This window comes from Micropterus dolomieu, linkage group LG18 (assembly GCF_021292245.1).
Source record: "Micropterus dolomieu isolate WLL.071019.BEF.003 ecotype Adirondacks linkage group LG18, ASM2129224v1, whole genome shotgun sequence".
Taxonomy (NCBI): domain Eukaryota; kingdom Metazoa; phylum Chordata; class Actinopteri; order Centrarchiformes; family Centrarchidae; genus Micropterus; species Micropterus dolomieu.
In genome coordinates this window covers 15,753,612-15,772,471 of record NC_060167.1, presented here as the reverse complement: position 1 = coordinate 15,772,471, position 18,860 = coordinate 15,753,612, and the positions used below count along the sequence as shown (strand labels likewise).

General features: G+C 40.5%; 1 protein-coding gene across 3 annotated transcripts in view; it reads right to left on the bottom strand.

Moving 5' to 3' along the window:
• The window catches only part of kif5ab (kinesin family member 5A, b), a 50,594-nt gene that overhangs the window by 27,854 nt on the left and 3,880 nt on the right, over window positions 1–18,860 (bottom strand). For all 3 annotated transcript variants that reach the window (XM_046029067.1, XM_046029069.1, XM_046029068.1), the window contains exons 2-14: window positions 17,126–17,213; window positions 15,490–15,563; window positions 15,035–15,139; window positions 14,579–14,627; window positions 12,857–12,912; window positions 11,497–11,584; window positions 11,164–11,288; window positions 9,564–9,668; window positions 8,755–8,903; window positions 7,190–7,338; window positions 3,712–3,920; window positions 2,043–2,111; window positions 439–645 (exon numbers count right to left, since the gene is read on the bottom strand). In XM_046029067.1, coding sequence (XP_045885023.1) covers window positions 439–645; window positions 2,043–2,111; window positions 3,712–3,920; window positions 7,190–7,338; window positions 8,755–8,903; window positions 9,564–9,668; window positions 11,164–11,288; window positions 11,497–11,584; window positions 12,857–12,912; window positions 14,579–14,627; window positions 15,035–15,139; window positions 15,490–15,563; window positions 17,126–17,213 — 1,473 coding nt within the window. The remainder of the gene's footprint in view (window positions 1–438; window positions 646–2,042; window positions 2,112–3,711; window positions 3,921–7,189; window positions 7,339–8,754; window positions 8,904–9,563; window positions 9,669–11,163; window positions 11,289–11,496; window positions 11,585–12,856; window positions 12,913–14,578; window positions 14,628–15,034; window positions 15,140–15,489; window positions 15,564–17,125; window positions 17,214–18,860) is intronic.

Sequence of the window (18,860 nt, the reverse complement as noted above, 5' to 3'; positions counted from 1 at the left end):
TTAATGCCTAGAGTGATTACGAAAAATAAAATAGGGTTAGGTCTTTCCATCCTCCCACCCTTGTTACTAATAATACTATACTGCTAATACTAATACTAATGACTGTTGGCTGCACACTTTATCAGCATTGTCTCTCTTATCTTATATTTTCTGCAGCTCTCTAATTTAAATTCTTATCTCTCTAATTGCATTTTGCATGTTCTTGGAAGACAGGGATTAAATTAATATATTTATTTTATACCTAAAAGCTCCTTTTCTCTCTCTCTCTCTCTTTTAGAACGTGTAAATGTGTCCACGGCGAAAATCATGTACACATCCTTCTTCTGTCGCTGCCTCTTTGTTTTCGTTTTCTCCCTCTCTTCATCATTAGTTGTCTTTTTTTTCTGCTGCAGTGAATATTCACCTTTATGGCATGAAACTTAGCCTCCAGCAACCTACCATTTTCTTTGCAAGCTCTTCAGCCAAGAGCTTGTTCTGCTCACTCTTCTCTTCAACCTCCAGGCTCTTCTGGTCGTAGTTGACTGCCAGCTCCTCCAGGGCCTGGAGGACTTCCTTCACCTCAGCCTTAGCAGATTCATTCTCTGTCTGCAGTCTGCCGAGCTCCGACTGCACCTTCTCGCTGTCACCTCTGGATGATGCGAGAAGCTGGGGGACGCAGAGATTCAACAACTAAATATAAACTGTATACAGAAAGGTTAGATTTTGTTTAAAAAAGGAATAAAGAAAGACTGCATAGAATAATTGTGTTATTCACAAAGGGGAGCTGCTGGATTTAAATAAAACATATAAATGTGGTTTATCTTATTAGTAATAATCATAATCCAGTTTCTTCAGCAACATACAAATTTACACACAGTATAAAGTATGCAGAATTTGTCCTCTGCATCTAACCCATCCTAACGAGGAGCAGTGGGCAGCCATTTAGCAGCGCCCGGGGACTTGAACCAGCAACCCTCCAGATCTTAAGCCAAGTCCCCACGCACTGAGCTAATGCCTCCCTCATTAAGAGCAGTAGGCAGCCATTGTACAGTTCCCGGGGAGCAGTTAGGGGTTAAGGGGCTTGCTCAAGGGCACCTTCGGCAGTGGTCCATGCGGAACTCCTATAATCCCCACAGACTGAGCTAATGCTGCCCCTACTAAGAGATAAGCGTGTCTCCAAATCCTGTGACACAATATAGGTGTAATTTAGTAGATGAAACATGTTTTAAATATTCATCTTAGACTCACTTAACACTGTAAGATCTTGACATTATTTAGCCAGTTTGCTTGCATGTGCCCTGCTGCAGCCCGCTGTGAGTCATATTATTGAATGGATGTCATTATATGTAGATGCTGCTCTACCCGGGGTGCCTGCGTGTTTGCACTGTAGCACACAGCTTTTGTTTGGCCAAATGGATGTGGAATCATGTTACTGTGCACAAGCTTAGGTTGGGTAGTTACCATCATGTCAGCTCAACCCACTGCAGGGCCATTTTGGGATATGGATGAACTAAGTTTGCAGATGTGGAGTCTTTGACTTGGCAGTGTACTTACATGCCAAAGCTTGGTTCAGGCTGTGTAGCCCACTGCTTTAACCACGGCTATGAATACATGCTGTAAATGCTGTTCTTGATTACCTTTTGAGAAAAGGGATGTGAACTATTTTCTTCTACATACAAGGTCTCTAAATTCACAGAGATGGTGGAGTCGTGCTCACCCACAGTATATTAAATCACACATCAGATCATTGAAGAGCATTTGCTTGTTGGTTTATCAGCTGCAATGTTACGTTAGCCTACATGCTACAGTTCTTCATCAGTCTTCGTACTGATCCTTACCCCCAATCATTTGTGTCAGATCAACCACTGAAACCCATTTTAAGCTGCTGTTAACGCACAAATACATGCTTTATGTTCTTCAAGGGCTTTCTGGTACTTGAAGTTTCTTTTTCTCATTCATTTCAAGGACGAGATAACAAACCTCTCATTCAAAGCATGGTTGTGATTGCCACGTTTGCAGGTGGGCCGTTTAACCAAACTGATGAAAGGATGTAGGTCTTTTACCTCCTCCTGGTCGAGCATCTGCTCCTTCAGTTTCTCAACCATCTGGCTCTGGTGGTTGATCTCATCATCCTTCAAGAGACGCATGGAATAAAAACAGTTTACAGTGTTATGTATTACACACACTGGTGCAGTACAGATTCTTTGTGCTCTGCCATCATGTGTATTTTGGGTCCCACTTTACATTCCCATTTTTATCCACTTTACATTTAAATTTTTACTCATTTAGCTACCACTTAAATCCAAAGCAACTTATAATTGCTATTGCTATGTCTTCTCTACTGTGCCATCACCACCCCATGTCCCATGTCCAATCACAACTATACAATTTTATCATGCACACAATCGTATAAATGATGATTTGTAGTAGTTTCAAACCTGTTTGAGAAAAGAAAAGATTAATACAGTATAACTGTAAACAAAAGCAAAGTATATTGTTATACTGTTCAAAAAGGAGTTGTTTGATGGTCTGTGTTTCCATTGTGCAGGCGACAATGGAAAAAGCAAGCTCTCTCCCAATCCTTAACTTCAACCAGAAACTCTGGATGTAATAGAAAATGTGTATAAACACACTTAACATGTAATGTAGAATATCCTGCATCAGGTCTACTGTAGCTGGTTTACAACATGCGTAGAGAAAAAAAATCTTATTAATGCATCCCCATGCATTGCCCTGTACAGTATGTGCACACCTGGACATGCCTGCATGTGTGAAAATGCAAAGAACAAAACATGGTTACTTTTGGTTACACACACATACACACACACACTACATCGACACACAGTTGTATCTCCATATTTAATGGAAAATTGGTTATTAAAAGCAATAACTTGACACATTACAGCACTGCTGAGCACAACATACACATGCATAAATGATGTGTTGAATAAATTAAAGCTTCAATGCTTTTCGATGTAGAACATTATTATTTCCCTAATGACATGTATTCCTATTTGTTGCTCCTATGTTTCTGATTAACATGAATAATACGATATGTATGATATGCTCTTTGTATTCATGTGTGCATTATCAGCTACGGTGTGTAAACCATGCAAACAAATGCTCCTCATGCGGCATTCTGTCATAAACCATGCATCTCTCACCTGAGTTTGGGACTGAGTGAGTGTGTTTTGATTTGTTTTTTCCTTTGGGTGAGTGAGGCATGCTTTGTGTGTTTTTGTTCAGTTTTTTCTTCTCTCAGTTTTTTGAATCCTGGGCGTGTCTGGGTTCCTGAGTTGGCACTTGCTGCACCTGCTGGTAATCACGCACCTGTTCCTGATCAGCCATCCCTACCTCTTAAGGAGAGACCAGACTTCCATTCCCTGATGGATTGTTAAATTGCGTATCGTAGGTCTTACCTTAGCATCTAGTCTGTTAATCTAGCAACCAGTTTGCTTTTACTGACTTCTCTCTGCCTGTCTCCAGATCACCTGCTCTACCTGACTACCAGTTCCAAGTCCCTCAAAGCTGAGATCCAAACTTTCCAGCCACACTCCAGCCAGCCACGCCAGCCAGCCAGCCCTCACACTCCACTGCTTGGAAAGAGACTCCCTGCCACCTCACCCTGCCTAGTTTGCTCACCCTGTCTCGTCAATAAACTGTTTAACTGCTGCTTTGTCTCTGTGTCTGCATCTGGGTTCTAGCATAACTCCTGGCACATTCGTTCTTCACCTTATCATCCAGCTGTTTGTAAAGCTTGCGTATCTCCTCCTCATACTTCTGCCGCTCCTCCTCAGATATATGAACCACAATGGAGGAGGCAACTGAGCAAGGGCTGCAGGGGCTGCAGATGTCGGGATGTGGCTCCTCAGTTTTGGGAGGCACCAGGGGAATGTCTTCAGATTCCGGGCTCAGATGCTCTAACACAACAACATCCTCACCTAAAGACGAGGGACAAAATATTAGATTTGTGTGATGCTCTTATCGCTGGCAAATCCTCCTCTATGGATTAATATAAAAAAAGGGTTACTGGGTTAATCTTCAGCGCATGTCCTTTCCTCACTCATGAATGCATTTCAATTTCAGGTTTGATATATGTCTGTCATAAATTACCTTTCTTTTGTATGTACACTGTCAATACAAATTACTAGACCTATTTAACATTAAAATGTCACGTGTATTGTGTCTGGCTTTGGTTCAGACTGCTCCAGTAGTTCAGTAGTACAAAAAAGGGGGAGAAATGTTGAATGCAATGTTGAGAAAATTCAGTATGCTAATTGTGCCCAACTACAGGCATTTAATGGGATGAGGAACACAGAAAAAGTCTTGGACTGACAGCTACTCTGGATTTTAATGCATTGTAATTGTAATGCTCTTCCCCAGGCAGCATTAAGAGGTTTATGCTGATGTGTCCCAGGACCAAAGCAGGATGTGATGCGAGGAATACGTCATAGCACAAAACTGTAAATACAACACAATATATGCTGGGATATTTTCACTATTGGTAGAGTTTGATCCTGTCACATAATTGACATTATGTAAGAAATAATTTATATTATTCATGAGGATAGACACCAACCTTGTCTCATAGAAGTTATGTTTAATTATTACTAAATTACCAGTGGTTTATGTTTTGGGGCAACGTTTCTTAAGTGTTATATTTTTTTTACCGGAGTCAGAGGGAGGTGGTTGGTGTGGATGGTGACCATAAAAAAGAGACTTTGATGACAGAGATCTTGGTTCACATCCTGGGTCCTGTCTGTAGTTAAGTTTAGGTAAGAGAAGCACTTTGTTTAAGGTTAGGGAAAGATTGTGGTTTCGGTTAAATGTTAATAAGTCTCAACTCACTGGGGACAACTCTGTATTAAGTTATATTAGTTGAGACAAGTCTAGTTGTAAGTATGCTAATCGATAAAAACAGCTGCCTGGTTCAATGCGACAAAAAACAGAAACACATGACTGCACACTATAGGACATCCCCACTCTAGACTGCAGAGGGAGGAGATGGGTTGGAATTTACTGTTAGAGACAGCTGTTCCAGTCTTTGGGCGATCCGTGACTAAAGAGTCACGCAATATGGTACAAGGTGGAGGTTAGCATCATTCTTCTCAGGGGGTTCCTGGCCAGTGGTGGCCAACAATATAGGGAGCAGGGAGGGGGGAATGGGGGTAACGATGTTGTCAAAATGATCCATTAGGAAATTAAAAGTACTAAACTGTAAGAGAGATACAGAGGAAGAAAGTGGAGGGGGATATTTTGTGTGTGTGTGTGTGTGTGTGTGTGTGTGTGTGTGTGTGTGTGTGTGTGTGTGTGTGTGTGTGTGTGTGTGTGTGAGAAGGAAAATTAAAGTAACTGATGGGGATGAAGCAATAAAAAGGAACATTTTCACTGATAGGTGTTCAATAAAGATGTGTTATAGCGTTTTTTTAAAAATTCAGGTCAAGCAATGAGGGAATGACCTTCAAGACAAACATCAGAGAGGATTCATTACACAGCTTGAATGTCAACCAATCACAACCATTGAGAGCATTGACATTTGAATTAACCTACAGTCCAGCGGGAGAGGATGCTTAGAAATGTGTGTCTGTGTGTATGTGTGTAGTACTCCATGTGCTTGTGTTTATGTGTGTGCACTGTGCATGCGTGTGTGTGTGTGTGTGCTGACATGGGAGAGGATCAGTGTAAGTTATGACTTTCCTGTAGATTAGATTAGCCTTTGTCGCTGTGAGGATTACTAATACATAAGGATTCATAAAACATAAAGCCTCCAGCGTTTCTTGCCTTCAGCACAATGTAAAGGGGAATCAAATTATACAAAGTGTAAAAGTCTGAATAATATGAAAGAGAAATAGCCAGAAAGGGATTTTTAAGTGTTTTGGCAAAAGTTCAGCAACTTTGGCTGCTCTCTTACCATATCTCCTCTGGCATGTATTCAAATGATATCAAGTGAGGTTAAATCTGCACTTACGTGGACTGAAAAATAATTTCTGCAGGCTAGCAGTCTGATAAAATGTTCATTCCTGTTGGTAAGTACTCTTCCATGCATGAAAAGGGACTGCTACAAGGAGATGTAGTGTGGAGGTTTTTTTTCCAGAGGCTGTGTTCTCTGGACATGACTCTCAGTGCTCTCCGGCAAAAGCTTCTTACCTGCAAATAGCACACTTCTCATTTTTACTGCACTGTAGAAAATTTTATTCATTTTTTGTAATTTATTACAGTAATTTAACAAGACTGTTTATCGCCACGCTTAGCAGCTCTGTGAGGCTGTATTTAGGCACAGCTGTGTGTATGGTGCTGAAGTCCTAATTCATGCATTTGCATCCTCCAGACTTGATTACTGTAATGTCCTTTTCTTTGGTCTCCCTAGCTGTGCCACCAGGCTGTGGCAGCAGACAGAATCTTGACAATAACTAGAAAATCTTACCATATAACACCCATTCTCTCTTCACTGGTTACCAGTGCAAACTAGAGCTGATTTTTAGGTCCTTCTTTTAACTTGCAAGGCCTTGCATAGACTACCTAGCTGAGTTAATTACACCATATATACTGGCACACCCTCTGATGATGGGAATACGTTTTGAATTATTAGTTTTGCAGATATTTTGTCAGACACCACAAAGTGTTGGCCTGATGACACTAGATTAAATTAGTTATTAAAATTAACAAATTTCATGGCATCAATAGTCAAGACAATTCACTCAAAACCAACCGAATGGTGGCGCAACATGAAAAAGTCAGAGGATCACCTAACTCATTGGGATTTATCCTCTGGGAACCATGAATGTCTGTACAGAATTTCAAGGCAATCCATCCAATACTGGTTGAGATATTTCAGTCTGGACTAAAGTCTTAGGCTGACTACACATGGCTGCTTGTGTGACTAAAAACATAAACATTTAGCTTTTATCCAAAGCGACTTACAATTGCTATATCTGTCAGAGATCGCACGCCTCTGGGGGTTAAGTGTCTTGCTCAGGGACACATTGGTGTCTCACAGTGGATTCGAACCTGGGTCTCTCACGCCAAAAGTATGCGTCTTATCCACTGCGCCATCAACACCCAAGCATATTATTATTCAGACATTAAATTAAAAGGTTCTGATAATGTAAAATGTTGTCTGGGCAACAATTTTCACAGTTCTTCCCTGGCAGAAGACTTAGATATTCTGTGTTTTTATGAGCTGCCAACGTGATAACAGTGTGAGTATTACCGTTCCTCCAGATGTTCAGCTCAGCCTCCAGTCTTTGAAGAGTCTCCTTCATTGACCTGTTCTTCTCTTTTTCCTTTTCGTACTTCTTCTTCCACTGCTCTGCTGTGAGCTCAAGGTTCACTGATACAGTATTTCTAATAGTCTTGGCTCTAATTGGAGAGATGTGAGAGCAGAAACGAGAGAAAGGGGAGGATAGGGGGGTGACAGGAAGAGATGTAGAAAAGAGGAAAAGAGAAAAAGTGTGAGAGGACAGCAGAGAATAGAGGAACTGTCAACAAGGGTCTTTCAGCTCTGGCTGCGCAATGAAAATGGGCTTGCATCTCATTAATTGGTATGCAAATTAGGTTTCTGCCAGCGGTTTGTGTTTGATGGTGCATGTAGGCAGAGAGAGGTATACGGAGGAATTCAAAAAATGTTAAAACGCTTTGGAACTCCTAAAACTTATTTACATCAAAATACAGCAATCATGCAACTCATAAGTAGATAGCTGTGGGGATACTGTATGTGCCTATAAATTACTGCTCAATTATGACGCAAATAAATTGCGTCACAGAGTTGAAACATTCATGATGCCACTGTTGCAGCACTCAGCTCCGGCTGTGAATTTCACATCACTGGCTATCACTTAATTTCACACTCCAGTGAGAAAACACTGTTGTTCTAATTCATTTATTCCCTGATATTAGCAAGACAAACCGCAACCGTCTGTGTTGCCTCACCACATCTGAATTTAGCTAACCCTGTATTCAGATGGTGCTGAAAACATCAGATGGAAACAAAGCTAATGTTCAACAAAGTGGTAATGGCTAATTTATGTACTGCATCTATACACTATGTACCATAATTCATGGTCCAAGCTTAGAATCTCTATTTCTAATAGTTACTAAAACCCTAAAATGAATCTAATCTAGACACTGAATTTCAGTAACCTGCTTTTAATGTTGTAGTTAAGAAAGCCCTACATTTGTGCATGATTTCATAGTATTTTTGGTGTCCTATTGATTTTATGAAAGAAATTAATCGAGATGTTCAACAGCTACTGTGGCTGACACAGGGAGATAAGAGACCATATTTTCTGTTCAGTAAAATATCTGCTGTGGATTCTGTCACTTTGCTCAGTCATACATTATTTATTGCAACCAACTCTCATGTCAGTCTCTATTCAAGTAATTCATTGGTAGATGAAAAAAGCTGAAGATATATAAGGATGCTTTTTTAGGGTCTTTCTTTCCATCTGTGGGTTTCTTTGACTTTACGGTGAGCAATAAGAGTGGAAGCTGGCAAGCAAACCAAATCTCTGCCTCTATGAGTTTACCCTTAAGATTAAAAATTATGCTTTTTAAGCAATCCTAACACGATCAAAACCAAGTTACACAAACCCTGCCTCTAAAATAGGGTGTGAGTCCTCAAAAGCAAAGTTGAAGGTAGTAATATGTGAACAGCGTATCTGAGTTGAACACATTTCAGCAGAAAAACAATCCGAACAGCTGCAGCCGAGCGAAACAGAGACGTGTTGCGCTGCACAGCGCAGCAGCCCATGGCTACTTAGCATGGAAGCATGTTACCGTTGGCCAAACATCAAGGTGGATTTGGTCTCTGCATCATTGTAGCTGGAGGGAGAGCAACAGATAAACATGGTGGTGCGACAGTTCCCGCCCAGCGAGTCCTGTAAGATGCGAGTCATTTTGCTGTCACGGTACGGCACATGGGATTTCTGCAAAGAAATAAAGAGAGGAAGGATGAAAGGGAATCAAAGACGGTGAAAAAGGCATAAAAAAAGATAGATAGAAGAAGATTAAAAGGCCTTGGAGGCCATTCTGAAAGGCTGTACCACCATGCACGTGCCTGTTTCAAAAACTAAAAATGTGTCCCATGAGCATCAGCACAGAACAAAGAAAGAAGAGGTTTCTTTCCATCTACTGCCTCATTCACAGTATTACCTTTTTAACTTTTGAAATGCCTTCAAAAGACTGTGTCCTTGCTCAATGAATAAAAATTCTTTCCATTTTATAAGGAGCTCCCTGAGAGTTATATGATATGAGAGGGTGAATGTCTTAATTATGATGATGGACCATGGAAGGACTTTTTAATGGGCAGAATGGATCGAGTAGGTGAGTATGCTAGTTGCTTATATGGAAATAAGTTGCAGCTGTAGCAGTATTGGGAATTATGGATGAGGGGGCTGAAAGCTAGCTAACATGTCACTACAGCACTGACCCAATCCAATCCAATATGGGAGGATTCTGCAAAACCCCTGACTATGTTCAGCATCAACATTGTTTTTACCATCTTCAATTAAGAGGAAAGGCCATAGTTAGCTTTACACTAGAGGCTTGAAAGATAAGAAACACTGTAAGGACTTTCTCCACCGTACCGTTCCCTCAGCCAAGGCTGAAATGACGTTCCCCAGGGCCGACAGAGACTTGTTGATGTTCTTGGCCTCATCCAGCACTGCTCCCTCAGCACCTGTCTTACTGACCTGACACAGATACATACACAGGGATTAAATTGTAAAGGACTGTATATTATCTGCATAAAACGTGTTTATTTTCTGGTTTATTTTAATTTCCAAGAAACGGAATGAGTTGTAACTGTAAATTCATATGAAGGTTCCAAGAAATTACTATGTAATTTGGTACTAACTAGTGGATAAATGTTGTGCTCAATTGGTAAACTTTCAAATATAATGAATTGCTAGCGTAACCAAGTCAGCTGAACATGCAAAAACAATACAATTCAACATGTCTGGTGAAATCCTAACCCTCTACTAAATGTTTCAATTATAAACAAATAAAGAATAAAGATTTACTCTGGTTTGATAGTAAAATCCTCTGGAAATCAACAACTGCCTATAAACTCAGCACAACCAGGTAAACTCAAATAAATGTCTCAGAAACATGTCTCTATTTTCTCTATAATGAGGGAAAAAAAGACAGAAACTTATACAGAAATTTCAGACCAGTAAAATAAAGCCTTTATGCTTTAATTGTAAAATGTCAAAAATGGATAACACTGAGAGTCAACTAGCCTTTGAGAAGGTCTATGCAAGACATTTTATTAGACACACCATATTGTGTCATAATCATCATGGAATATAATTATGTACAGCGAGATAATGAGGAGCTTAATTATAGAGGAGAGCAAGTTGTCCAATCAAAGCCTTCTGTGGAACATGCACCAGCTTTCTGTTCAGTCCATAATATTTTGTACTAAAGTCTAAGAAGTTGTTGGAGCAGAACCATTTCCTCCTTCCCCCCAGGGATGACCAAGACAACTTGGAGATGCAGCATCAGCACTTATTAGCTACAAACCACTGTACAAACCCTCAGTATCTGGCCAGACTGTATAGCAATCCACTATCCTGAGCACACACTATTCTATATTTTACATCAATACCATCAACACTAGACTACACCCAGGAGCCAAGGGTTATGTGTGGCTGTGTATTTTCTATCTACTTTGACCTATGTCCTGGAGATAAATTGTTTTGTGATGTGTTGGGGCAAGCTGACTCAGATTTCACCTAACCTTGAAACATGAGAGAAATTAGTTGTTTGTGGCTCCCCTCAATTTGACCTCTGTCTTGGATCTCTTTTAGAGATAATCTAGAATTTTTGAGTGTTTCTTATTACTCTGAAAAAAATTTTTTTGTCTCCATCACTGGAACCGACTGGATTCCTCAAAATGGGCAAACACTAACCCTGATGTTGCATCAGCGAAAGATTCTCCATAATGTAGAATTTTATTAAAAAAATCAATGCAGTGACATAAAGTGAGTGCTTTAAAATGCCTAAAGGGTAAAGTTCAGAGATTTAATAAATTCATTATCTGCTTCTTTGATGTCTGAAACCACCATTTTCTGAGATGTCTGGTCCCAGTGTTACAAAAATTCTGCTGACAGTGAGTGTTGAGAATTTATAGCAATGCGATGCCCTGCTTTTAATGCTTGTAGAGAAATACCTTATTTGTCCTACCTTTTCACTACCAGCTAGGTCGACCAGGTACAGCTTCCCACACAGCTTCTGCTCTGTCTCCACGTGTTCTTGTTTGATGTTTATCAGGAAGATGCTATGACTGCGGGAACTGTGTTCATTCATGTCTAAAGAACAAAGTGAGGAGTGGAGAGACTCCATATATAAAACACCATTCTATTTATTATTTCACATAGAGTTGTTAAGCAAGATGCTGCACCTCTTCATGCATTTCTCACCTTTACATTGTTATGTTTAAGCTTTGAAAGAAATGTGACATGAAATGTCTGGCTTTATGAGCATCAGAATATCACAAAGATCAACAGTATGACTCACTGGTGACAGCAACATGACGGTTAGCCTTCCCTTCATCTATCACATCCATCACTTCCTCTGGGCTTGTGACAAATCGCTCCGTGCAGCCCTTGGTGAAAGAAAGACACATGCAAACATTACTTCGTGCTGTGATGAAAACAAATTACCACCAACAAACACATTGTATCCGCAAATTAATTATTCCATATGCACATCTATTATACACACGTATTTGTGTCTGCAAAACTACAGACATGTAAAATCAGTACCCTCGCACTTTAAAGCAAAGGTTCAACATTTTGTTAAATCTGGAGTTATGTTAACTAGATGAGAACATCATGATGAGGACATCACTCAAAGCCGCAGCCCGCAGCCACTTAGCTTAGCTTAGCACAAAGACTGAAAACAGGAGGACACAGGTAGCATGGCTCTGCCAATCGGTTACAAAACCCACCTATTAGCAGTGTAGTAGTACTCGAGACTGGTCTTGGTCTCGTCTCTGACTCGACCGCATTTATACTTGGTCTTGTCTTGGTCATTGAGCCCATAACTTTGGGATTATCAATAAATTGCTTTTGCATCGCCTGATTTAACTGTTAACAACTATTGCTTCAAATGCGGCCAATAACCCTAATTAAAAATGTGTTGTTACCATTACCCCTCACCCCTCCTGGTGATGGTGATACAAACACTAAGAGCTGAAATCAATGTATGCATGTGGGTGTTTTAAGGGGAATGTGGATCTTTCAGATCAATTTGAGAACTATGATCTCGTTTCACATTTTATTGTGTGTCATGTAATGTGGGGAACTGGTGTTGGTCTTGACTCGGTCTCGAGCTTGACTTAGCCCCTAAAAGTCTTGGTCTTGTCTCGGTCTCGATAAAGTCTGGTCTTGGTCTTGACTTGGTCTCGGTTTTGACAACATTACCTATTAGTATTATACATTGTTTGAAATGTGAAAATTACAATTTGCCGTTTTACGGGGGTTGTGTCTTGTACTATTTCTTGGCTCTGAACAGTTGCAACAAGAGAAAGACTCTAAGTTACGTGTCACACCAAGAACCCCATGCCATGTCCACAAACAAGATGTAAATTATGCCCTTTACAGGTGCTGCTATGTGGATTTTGAAAGAGCCAGGCTTGCTGTTTCTCCCTGCTTCCAGTATTGGCGCTAAGTTATGCTAATCGCCCACTGACTGTAGCCTTTGTTATATCTGAAAGGTATGAGAGTGGTATCAATCATCTCATCTTAACTCCACAAAAAGTGCAATTCCCAAAATATCAAATTATTCCTTTCCAATAAACCCATACCACAAACTATTTCTTCATAATAAAGGGAGAGACATCAGATTGAATCATGTCAAACTGCCAATGACTCACCTTCACATAAGGAACTCTGTGTTTGTCTTCATGAACTGACAGGTTGGTTTTTGTCACTAGGGAGTGAGGGAAAATAATGAGAGGTCACTGTGTTATCCAATGCGTGTGCGTGCATGTGTGCAAATGAGGTTCTGCTTGTGAATATGTGTTTTTTTACTCTCTATAATCAGACCTGACTATGTTCCCTTCATATATGTGAGTCAAAGTCTGCTAATGCGGTGTGAAAGACTATGTGAGGCTCTAACTATGAATCCTTTTTTACTGGAACTGAAGTATTATTGCCAAAGTCACTGAGAGGTTATGCAGATGCCTTCGCTAATGTCAAAGAGCAAAATAAAAAAATCTGACAAAGCCACTTATTGGCCTAAATTCCTGCATTAGTCATTACGCATTTGAAAGTCCTGTATTGTCAATGATAATTAAATTTCACTGGATTGCAGAGGCTGTTTTTCTCCTCCGGGACTGTGTGCCTGTGCTTGTGCATGTGTGTGTCTGTGTTTGTGTGTTTTGTCACCCTACTGTCACTTTTTCTCACTGCAAATACTTCCACAGGGGGTTGTACTCTGAGCCGCCCCAATTCATTTCGTTTGTTGTTGACTCTTTTTTTGTTCATTGCTTGTTCCTCAGCAGCTGTGAACTCCGCTGCATACAGATGGAGGCTTTCACTGCTGTTTCTGGCTCTATTAAAGATGTAATCACAAGGATGCTGCCTACCTCTCCATGTCCCACCCTCTCAATCATTTTACAATGGTTAGACATCTCAGTGATAACATGAACTGCATGTTGTGGTGCTTCTGTATATAATGCCCCAAACCACAAAGCTTTATTGTCTGAAGCAAAAAAATGTACAGAAGGCATGACGGTTGTTTACTTGTTCAATTTAACTTCCATCCATCAAAAGTTTTTATACTGTTACCTTAACTGACAATTACTACCATGACAACCAAGGGTGAAGGTTTTGTTTTAGAAGTGTGGATAATAAGATGCTATGTAAACCTCGAGTATTGTTAATGCACTAACCTTACTTAGTGAGTACAAAGAGCTCTGAGCTTTACTGCCATTTTTTAGAGATACCCAATGATGTCCAACAAATATTATATTACCTTAGCTGTAAACAAAAATATAGATTTTGTTTAATGGAAAAATATGCAGAGAAGGTTTAAGTACTTTTTTCAGCCCTGAGATATGCCTTCCTCTCAAGCTGCATACAGCCACAATACTCTGCATCATTAAGAGAGCTACAAATGTATTTGGCCTGAGAGGTGAAAAACAGGGGAAAAGAAGTCCACAAAGCTCTCACTGCACAACTCGCTACTGTTACTGTTACATGCTTGTTAAGCTAATTGCTGTAAGGCATTAATTTAAGGTGACTCAGATGAGCATTTTCATATTTGGGATTTTGGCAGCTAGGCAGTAAAAGAACAATGTTTAGAGAGAGTTTTGTAAAGAAACAGAAATAAGATTTTAAAAAGTGAGGGACACATGTCCCCCCCATCTCCAGCGGAAATTGTGCCCTTGGTGATGTTTTAGTATGAATGAATGAATAAATGAATGAATGAAATCAAGTTTTATTATTGTGTCATGCATCCTTATTCACTGTGTAACTATAATGGTTTCAATGTCCAACTGTGTATTGCAAGAAACCTTTACAGTTTTAACAAATATGAGTCATATGTGTTATGTTTTCAGTTTGAAAGCCATGTGTTCAGTGCATAAACACACCATCCAGCAGGTCACGGATTTTGTCCATGTAGATCTCAAAGTAGGAGACCTGCACCAAAACAAAAAACATAGGGCAGCTGATCTTTGTGCGGATAAAAAAGGAGAGACAGAAAGATGGAAGTAACACAGCTAGAGAACGGTTTTAAGGTATGCTCATTGTGCAAATGTGCAAAATGATGTTGCAGTAATCTGTCCTCCTCTGGGTCTGGCAAGTATTATCCTATATTAGAAGACTGTTTTGTAAAAAGGGAATAAAGCACAACAAATCATGGTTTATAGTTTATCATGATTTATTGATGCTTGGCTGATTCCAGCCAGCCCATCCACGTGAGGATTACATCAGAGGCCTGGGCTGAATGTAAGATGTCCAAGAGCAAAACTGAGCATATACATCCCTGTGTGAGACAACTACACAAATGTATGCATGTCCAGACACATGTGGAAATTCACACCAACCTTTATGTGGAATTCTAGGTTCTCATCCATGGCAAATATATGTTCGAAAATGTCCTCTGAGATCCGGGGGATGATTCCCATTCCCTCTGGATCATGAAGGTTTCCCTATGAGAAGACAGAGACGATATAAGAACATGTGCGTGAACGGCAGGTTAAAATGCAGACCCTGGGATGAATTAAGCAGAGAGAATAGTAAAAGAATGGAGAGCAGGGAGGCTTTTGACTTGAAAAGGAACAGGGTTGTTTCCCAGAGAGAGTTGTAAAGGAGGTTAGTACCCACAGAAGGCTGGTAAAGAGAGAATGTGAGCAATGGCAGTGATGGAGGGAGTTGTACTGTCAGAGCGAGCAAAGGAGGAGATACTCTATGAAAAAAAATACTGTGTGTGTGTGTGTGTGTGTGTGTGTGTGCTCCACAGCAAGAGGTCTTCCTTTTGAATTATTTAGTAATACTGTACCTCCATGGTGTGTGTTTTTCCAGAGGAGGTCTGCCCATAAGCAAAGATAGTCCCATTGTATCCAGCCAGTACATCTATAATGAGAAAAGAAAAGAAAGAAGCATGTTAAAGAAAGTAAAAAAGGGTATGACAATGTGGAGATGTAATAGAATGGCAGAAAGAGTGCCAAACAAAAAGAAAATCCAACAGAATTACAGATTTAACCAGACAGAAATTTTGGCAAACACTCAGCAAAAGACAAATATCTTTGCCTTTGCTCCAAAGACAGATCAGACTGTGCCTCATAAAGCCTGTGTGCACTTTGAAGTACATGGTATTTAAGCTTGGTTAGGTGCTGAACGACCTCTGTGGCCGCACACAATAAACAACATCTACTGCCAGTGTTAAAAGTCACCAGGAGGCACTCAGTGAAGAACAAAGCAAGTATAGATGTATTATTCTCTCCATTCATCTGGTAGGAGCCGCAGTGAAAACAACATGTCCTTACCGTTTCAGGATATAAAACACCACATGGCTAAATGTCATATTGCAGGCACGGTCTACTAAACCCCCGTGGTAAAAGTCAAACATGGATAAAGAAAAACCTGAAAGGCCGGGTGCCACAGGTTAGCTGACCACAGACTAATCACAAAGGCTCTCAGCTGAAAACACGAGGCACACATTCCCTTTGCTCGCCTCTCCTGCTCTCCTATGTTGCCTCTACTCTTGCAGCTCTCAGCTCAGCAACATGTCTTCCTCTGCCTCCACGCTGGTCATAGTGAGACCGAAACAGAGAGCGACACATAAGAGAACAAAGAATAAAGGATGTGTCGCTGAAAGGAAATAAAGACAGCGGGAGATAAGATCGCAAGACAACAGAAACCACCACAGAGGGAAAACACAGAGAAAGAGAAAGAGACAAAGAAAGGCAATGTGAGAGAAAGACAGTGAAAAGGGCAAGGGAAGAAAGGCAGCAAAACAGAGAGAAACAGACAGCCAGGAAAGGAGAAACCCTTTTCCCCTGACACGTTTCAAATCTCACTCTTCATCTCATTCATTCAATTTGCTAAATCCCTAACCTGGAATTTTATCAACCCTGCACTGCGATTATTCTCGTTTTTTTTTATTTCATCTTTCAGCGGCCTACAAGGTAATCTCACACTCTGTGAGTAATCTTTCCCACCAAATCAATCTCTTTTTCATGCTCCATCTAGAACTAGTTCAGAGGAGTTTCACACTCACTTTGAAGGTGGTACCAAAACGAGACCCTAACAAGGGGATAAAAAGAGGCAGACAGATGTAGAGGGATGGAGACGGAGGGAGGGGCGAAAAAAAAGATTTGACTCTCGAGGGTATTGGTTTCGTTTGATCCGGGGCCTTCTGGATACGCCAGTCCCACTGTGCTGTGATAAGCATGGATCTTGTTAATCTGTGCATTTTGCTGCTCATACCTGTAGGTCGTGGAACTACATCACATCATGGAAATTTTTCTCACTGCTTATACCGAGCTGCTAACGCATGCAGTCAGTGAATAGAGTGTAAACTGACAAAGCTGAAAAGGGCAACCCATGGATACGGTAATTCAAGGTGTATTAGCTTTCTCCCTCAGTCACTGATGCATCTTAAACGAAAAAGGCAAACTGTGCATATGACTCACCTTTGACAATCTGCTTGGCGCAGGTGTTGTAGACCTGTTCCTGGGTGGCGTTAGTGGGGAACACCTGGTCAAACACGTAGGACTTCCCCTGCGAAGGCCAACACAAACACAGTCAGCTACACGGTGACAGTTTAGAGAGTCCTTTAGATTATTGTCAACACCTCATCCTCCCCTGTGACTCCCTGTAAAATCAGCCCTGGAAAGTTTGTGAAGCGGAGCATAAGGGTGTGTGTGTGAGCGAGAGGGAGGCCTCACACATCATGGCTATGACTGAAACATTATGTAAAGCCATATTGCCACTATAAAAAAGACCCACATCAATATTTTCTTTCACGCACAGTGAACATTCTTTATGGACGGTGTGTCCATATGTGTGTATTAAACCTGAATAGCAGTGCATATATCACATTAAGAGGCCCATCTGTCTGTTTTGAGAGGTATTCATCCTGAGTGCGAGTTTGCATCTAATTTTATTTGTGTATATTCTGTGCTTTTGTGAGCCACTGGGTGTTTTGAATAAGTGCAGTGAAGCATAAAGCCTTGGGCAAAAGTCTGTGTGACCCCAGGAGAGACAGAGAAAGAGATCACATCTGAGGTGAAGCCATTAGAGGCAGCATTCAAGGACTTCAAGGAAGAGTGAAGTGATGGAGTGGAGAGGAAAAATGAGGAGCGGAGGAGCAGAGCAGAGGAGTGGAAACAGAGAGACAGTAGAGGAAAGTAGATGACCTGAAAGCAATGATTGTATGTGAGAAAAACAGTGTGAGAGGTAAAACACACAAAGAGACAGAAGAGATTTTCTGATTGAAGCAGGTCTTTACAGACGGGGGACGAATTAAATTAAAAACCTAAATGAAAGTGGAGAAATATGTGAAATGCAGATGCTTCTGTGCACCAGGGCTCACTGAATGGTTTTGTGAGTATGAAAGTGATGTGAATAAAATAATACTGCCTTTACAGTCTCCAGATCTCAACCCAGATTCACACATTTTGGACCAACGTGTAAAACAGTGCTCTCACCACCATCTCCAAAAGACCAGATAATATAATATAAACTTTCATCTTCAAATCTATTTAGTGATGTCTGTGACTGTCTTTGATGATTTATGTCCTTTGTGTTTTGTCTGTCTATTTGCTCTACTCAGGTCTCTCATGCAAAAGAGATCTTGATCTCAATGAGATTACCTGAAATAAATAAGTGTTTTAGAGGAATATCTTGTAGAGGAATGGTGTTCATCCCTCAAGTAGAGTTTCATAGACTTGGCAAGGAGCACTGAAGCTGTTCTGGATGCCTTGTTGTGGTCTGACTCCATACTTCATGTTGTTTTTTCCTTTATTTTGACAACCAAGTCTTTTAACCAGCAAACCAGCCTGTTAATCAGTGAGAAACCAAACAAATCAGCCAACCAGCTAACTATCTGCCATTTAAATTGAGACACAGCCAGCCAGAGATATGCTAATTCATCACGCAGACATAGATTTGTATTCACCAAATAATTAGCCAGCTAGAGTCATTCAGAAAAGCCATTTCACCCAGTTCTGGTGATGAAAATAGTGACTGAGAGCAGTCTATTCTTGTTAATAAAACATACCTCACTGATAATAGGCCTAATTGTTTGTTTATGTACAGTGTCTGTATGTATGTGTGTGTGCATAGGAATAAGGACTGCATATATACAGTATGTGTGTAAAATTCACAATAGCAGTGTGTTCAATTGTACAAGACACCCTGGAACAT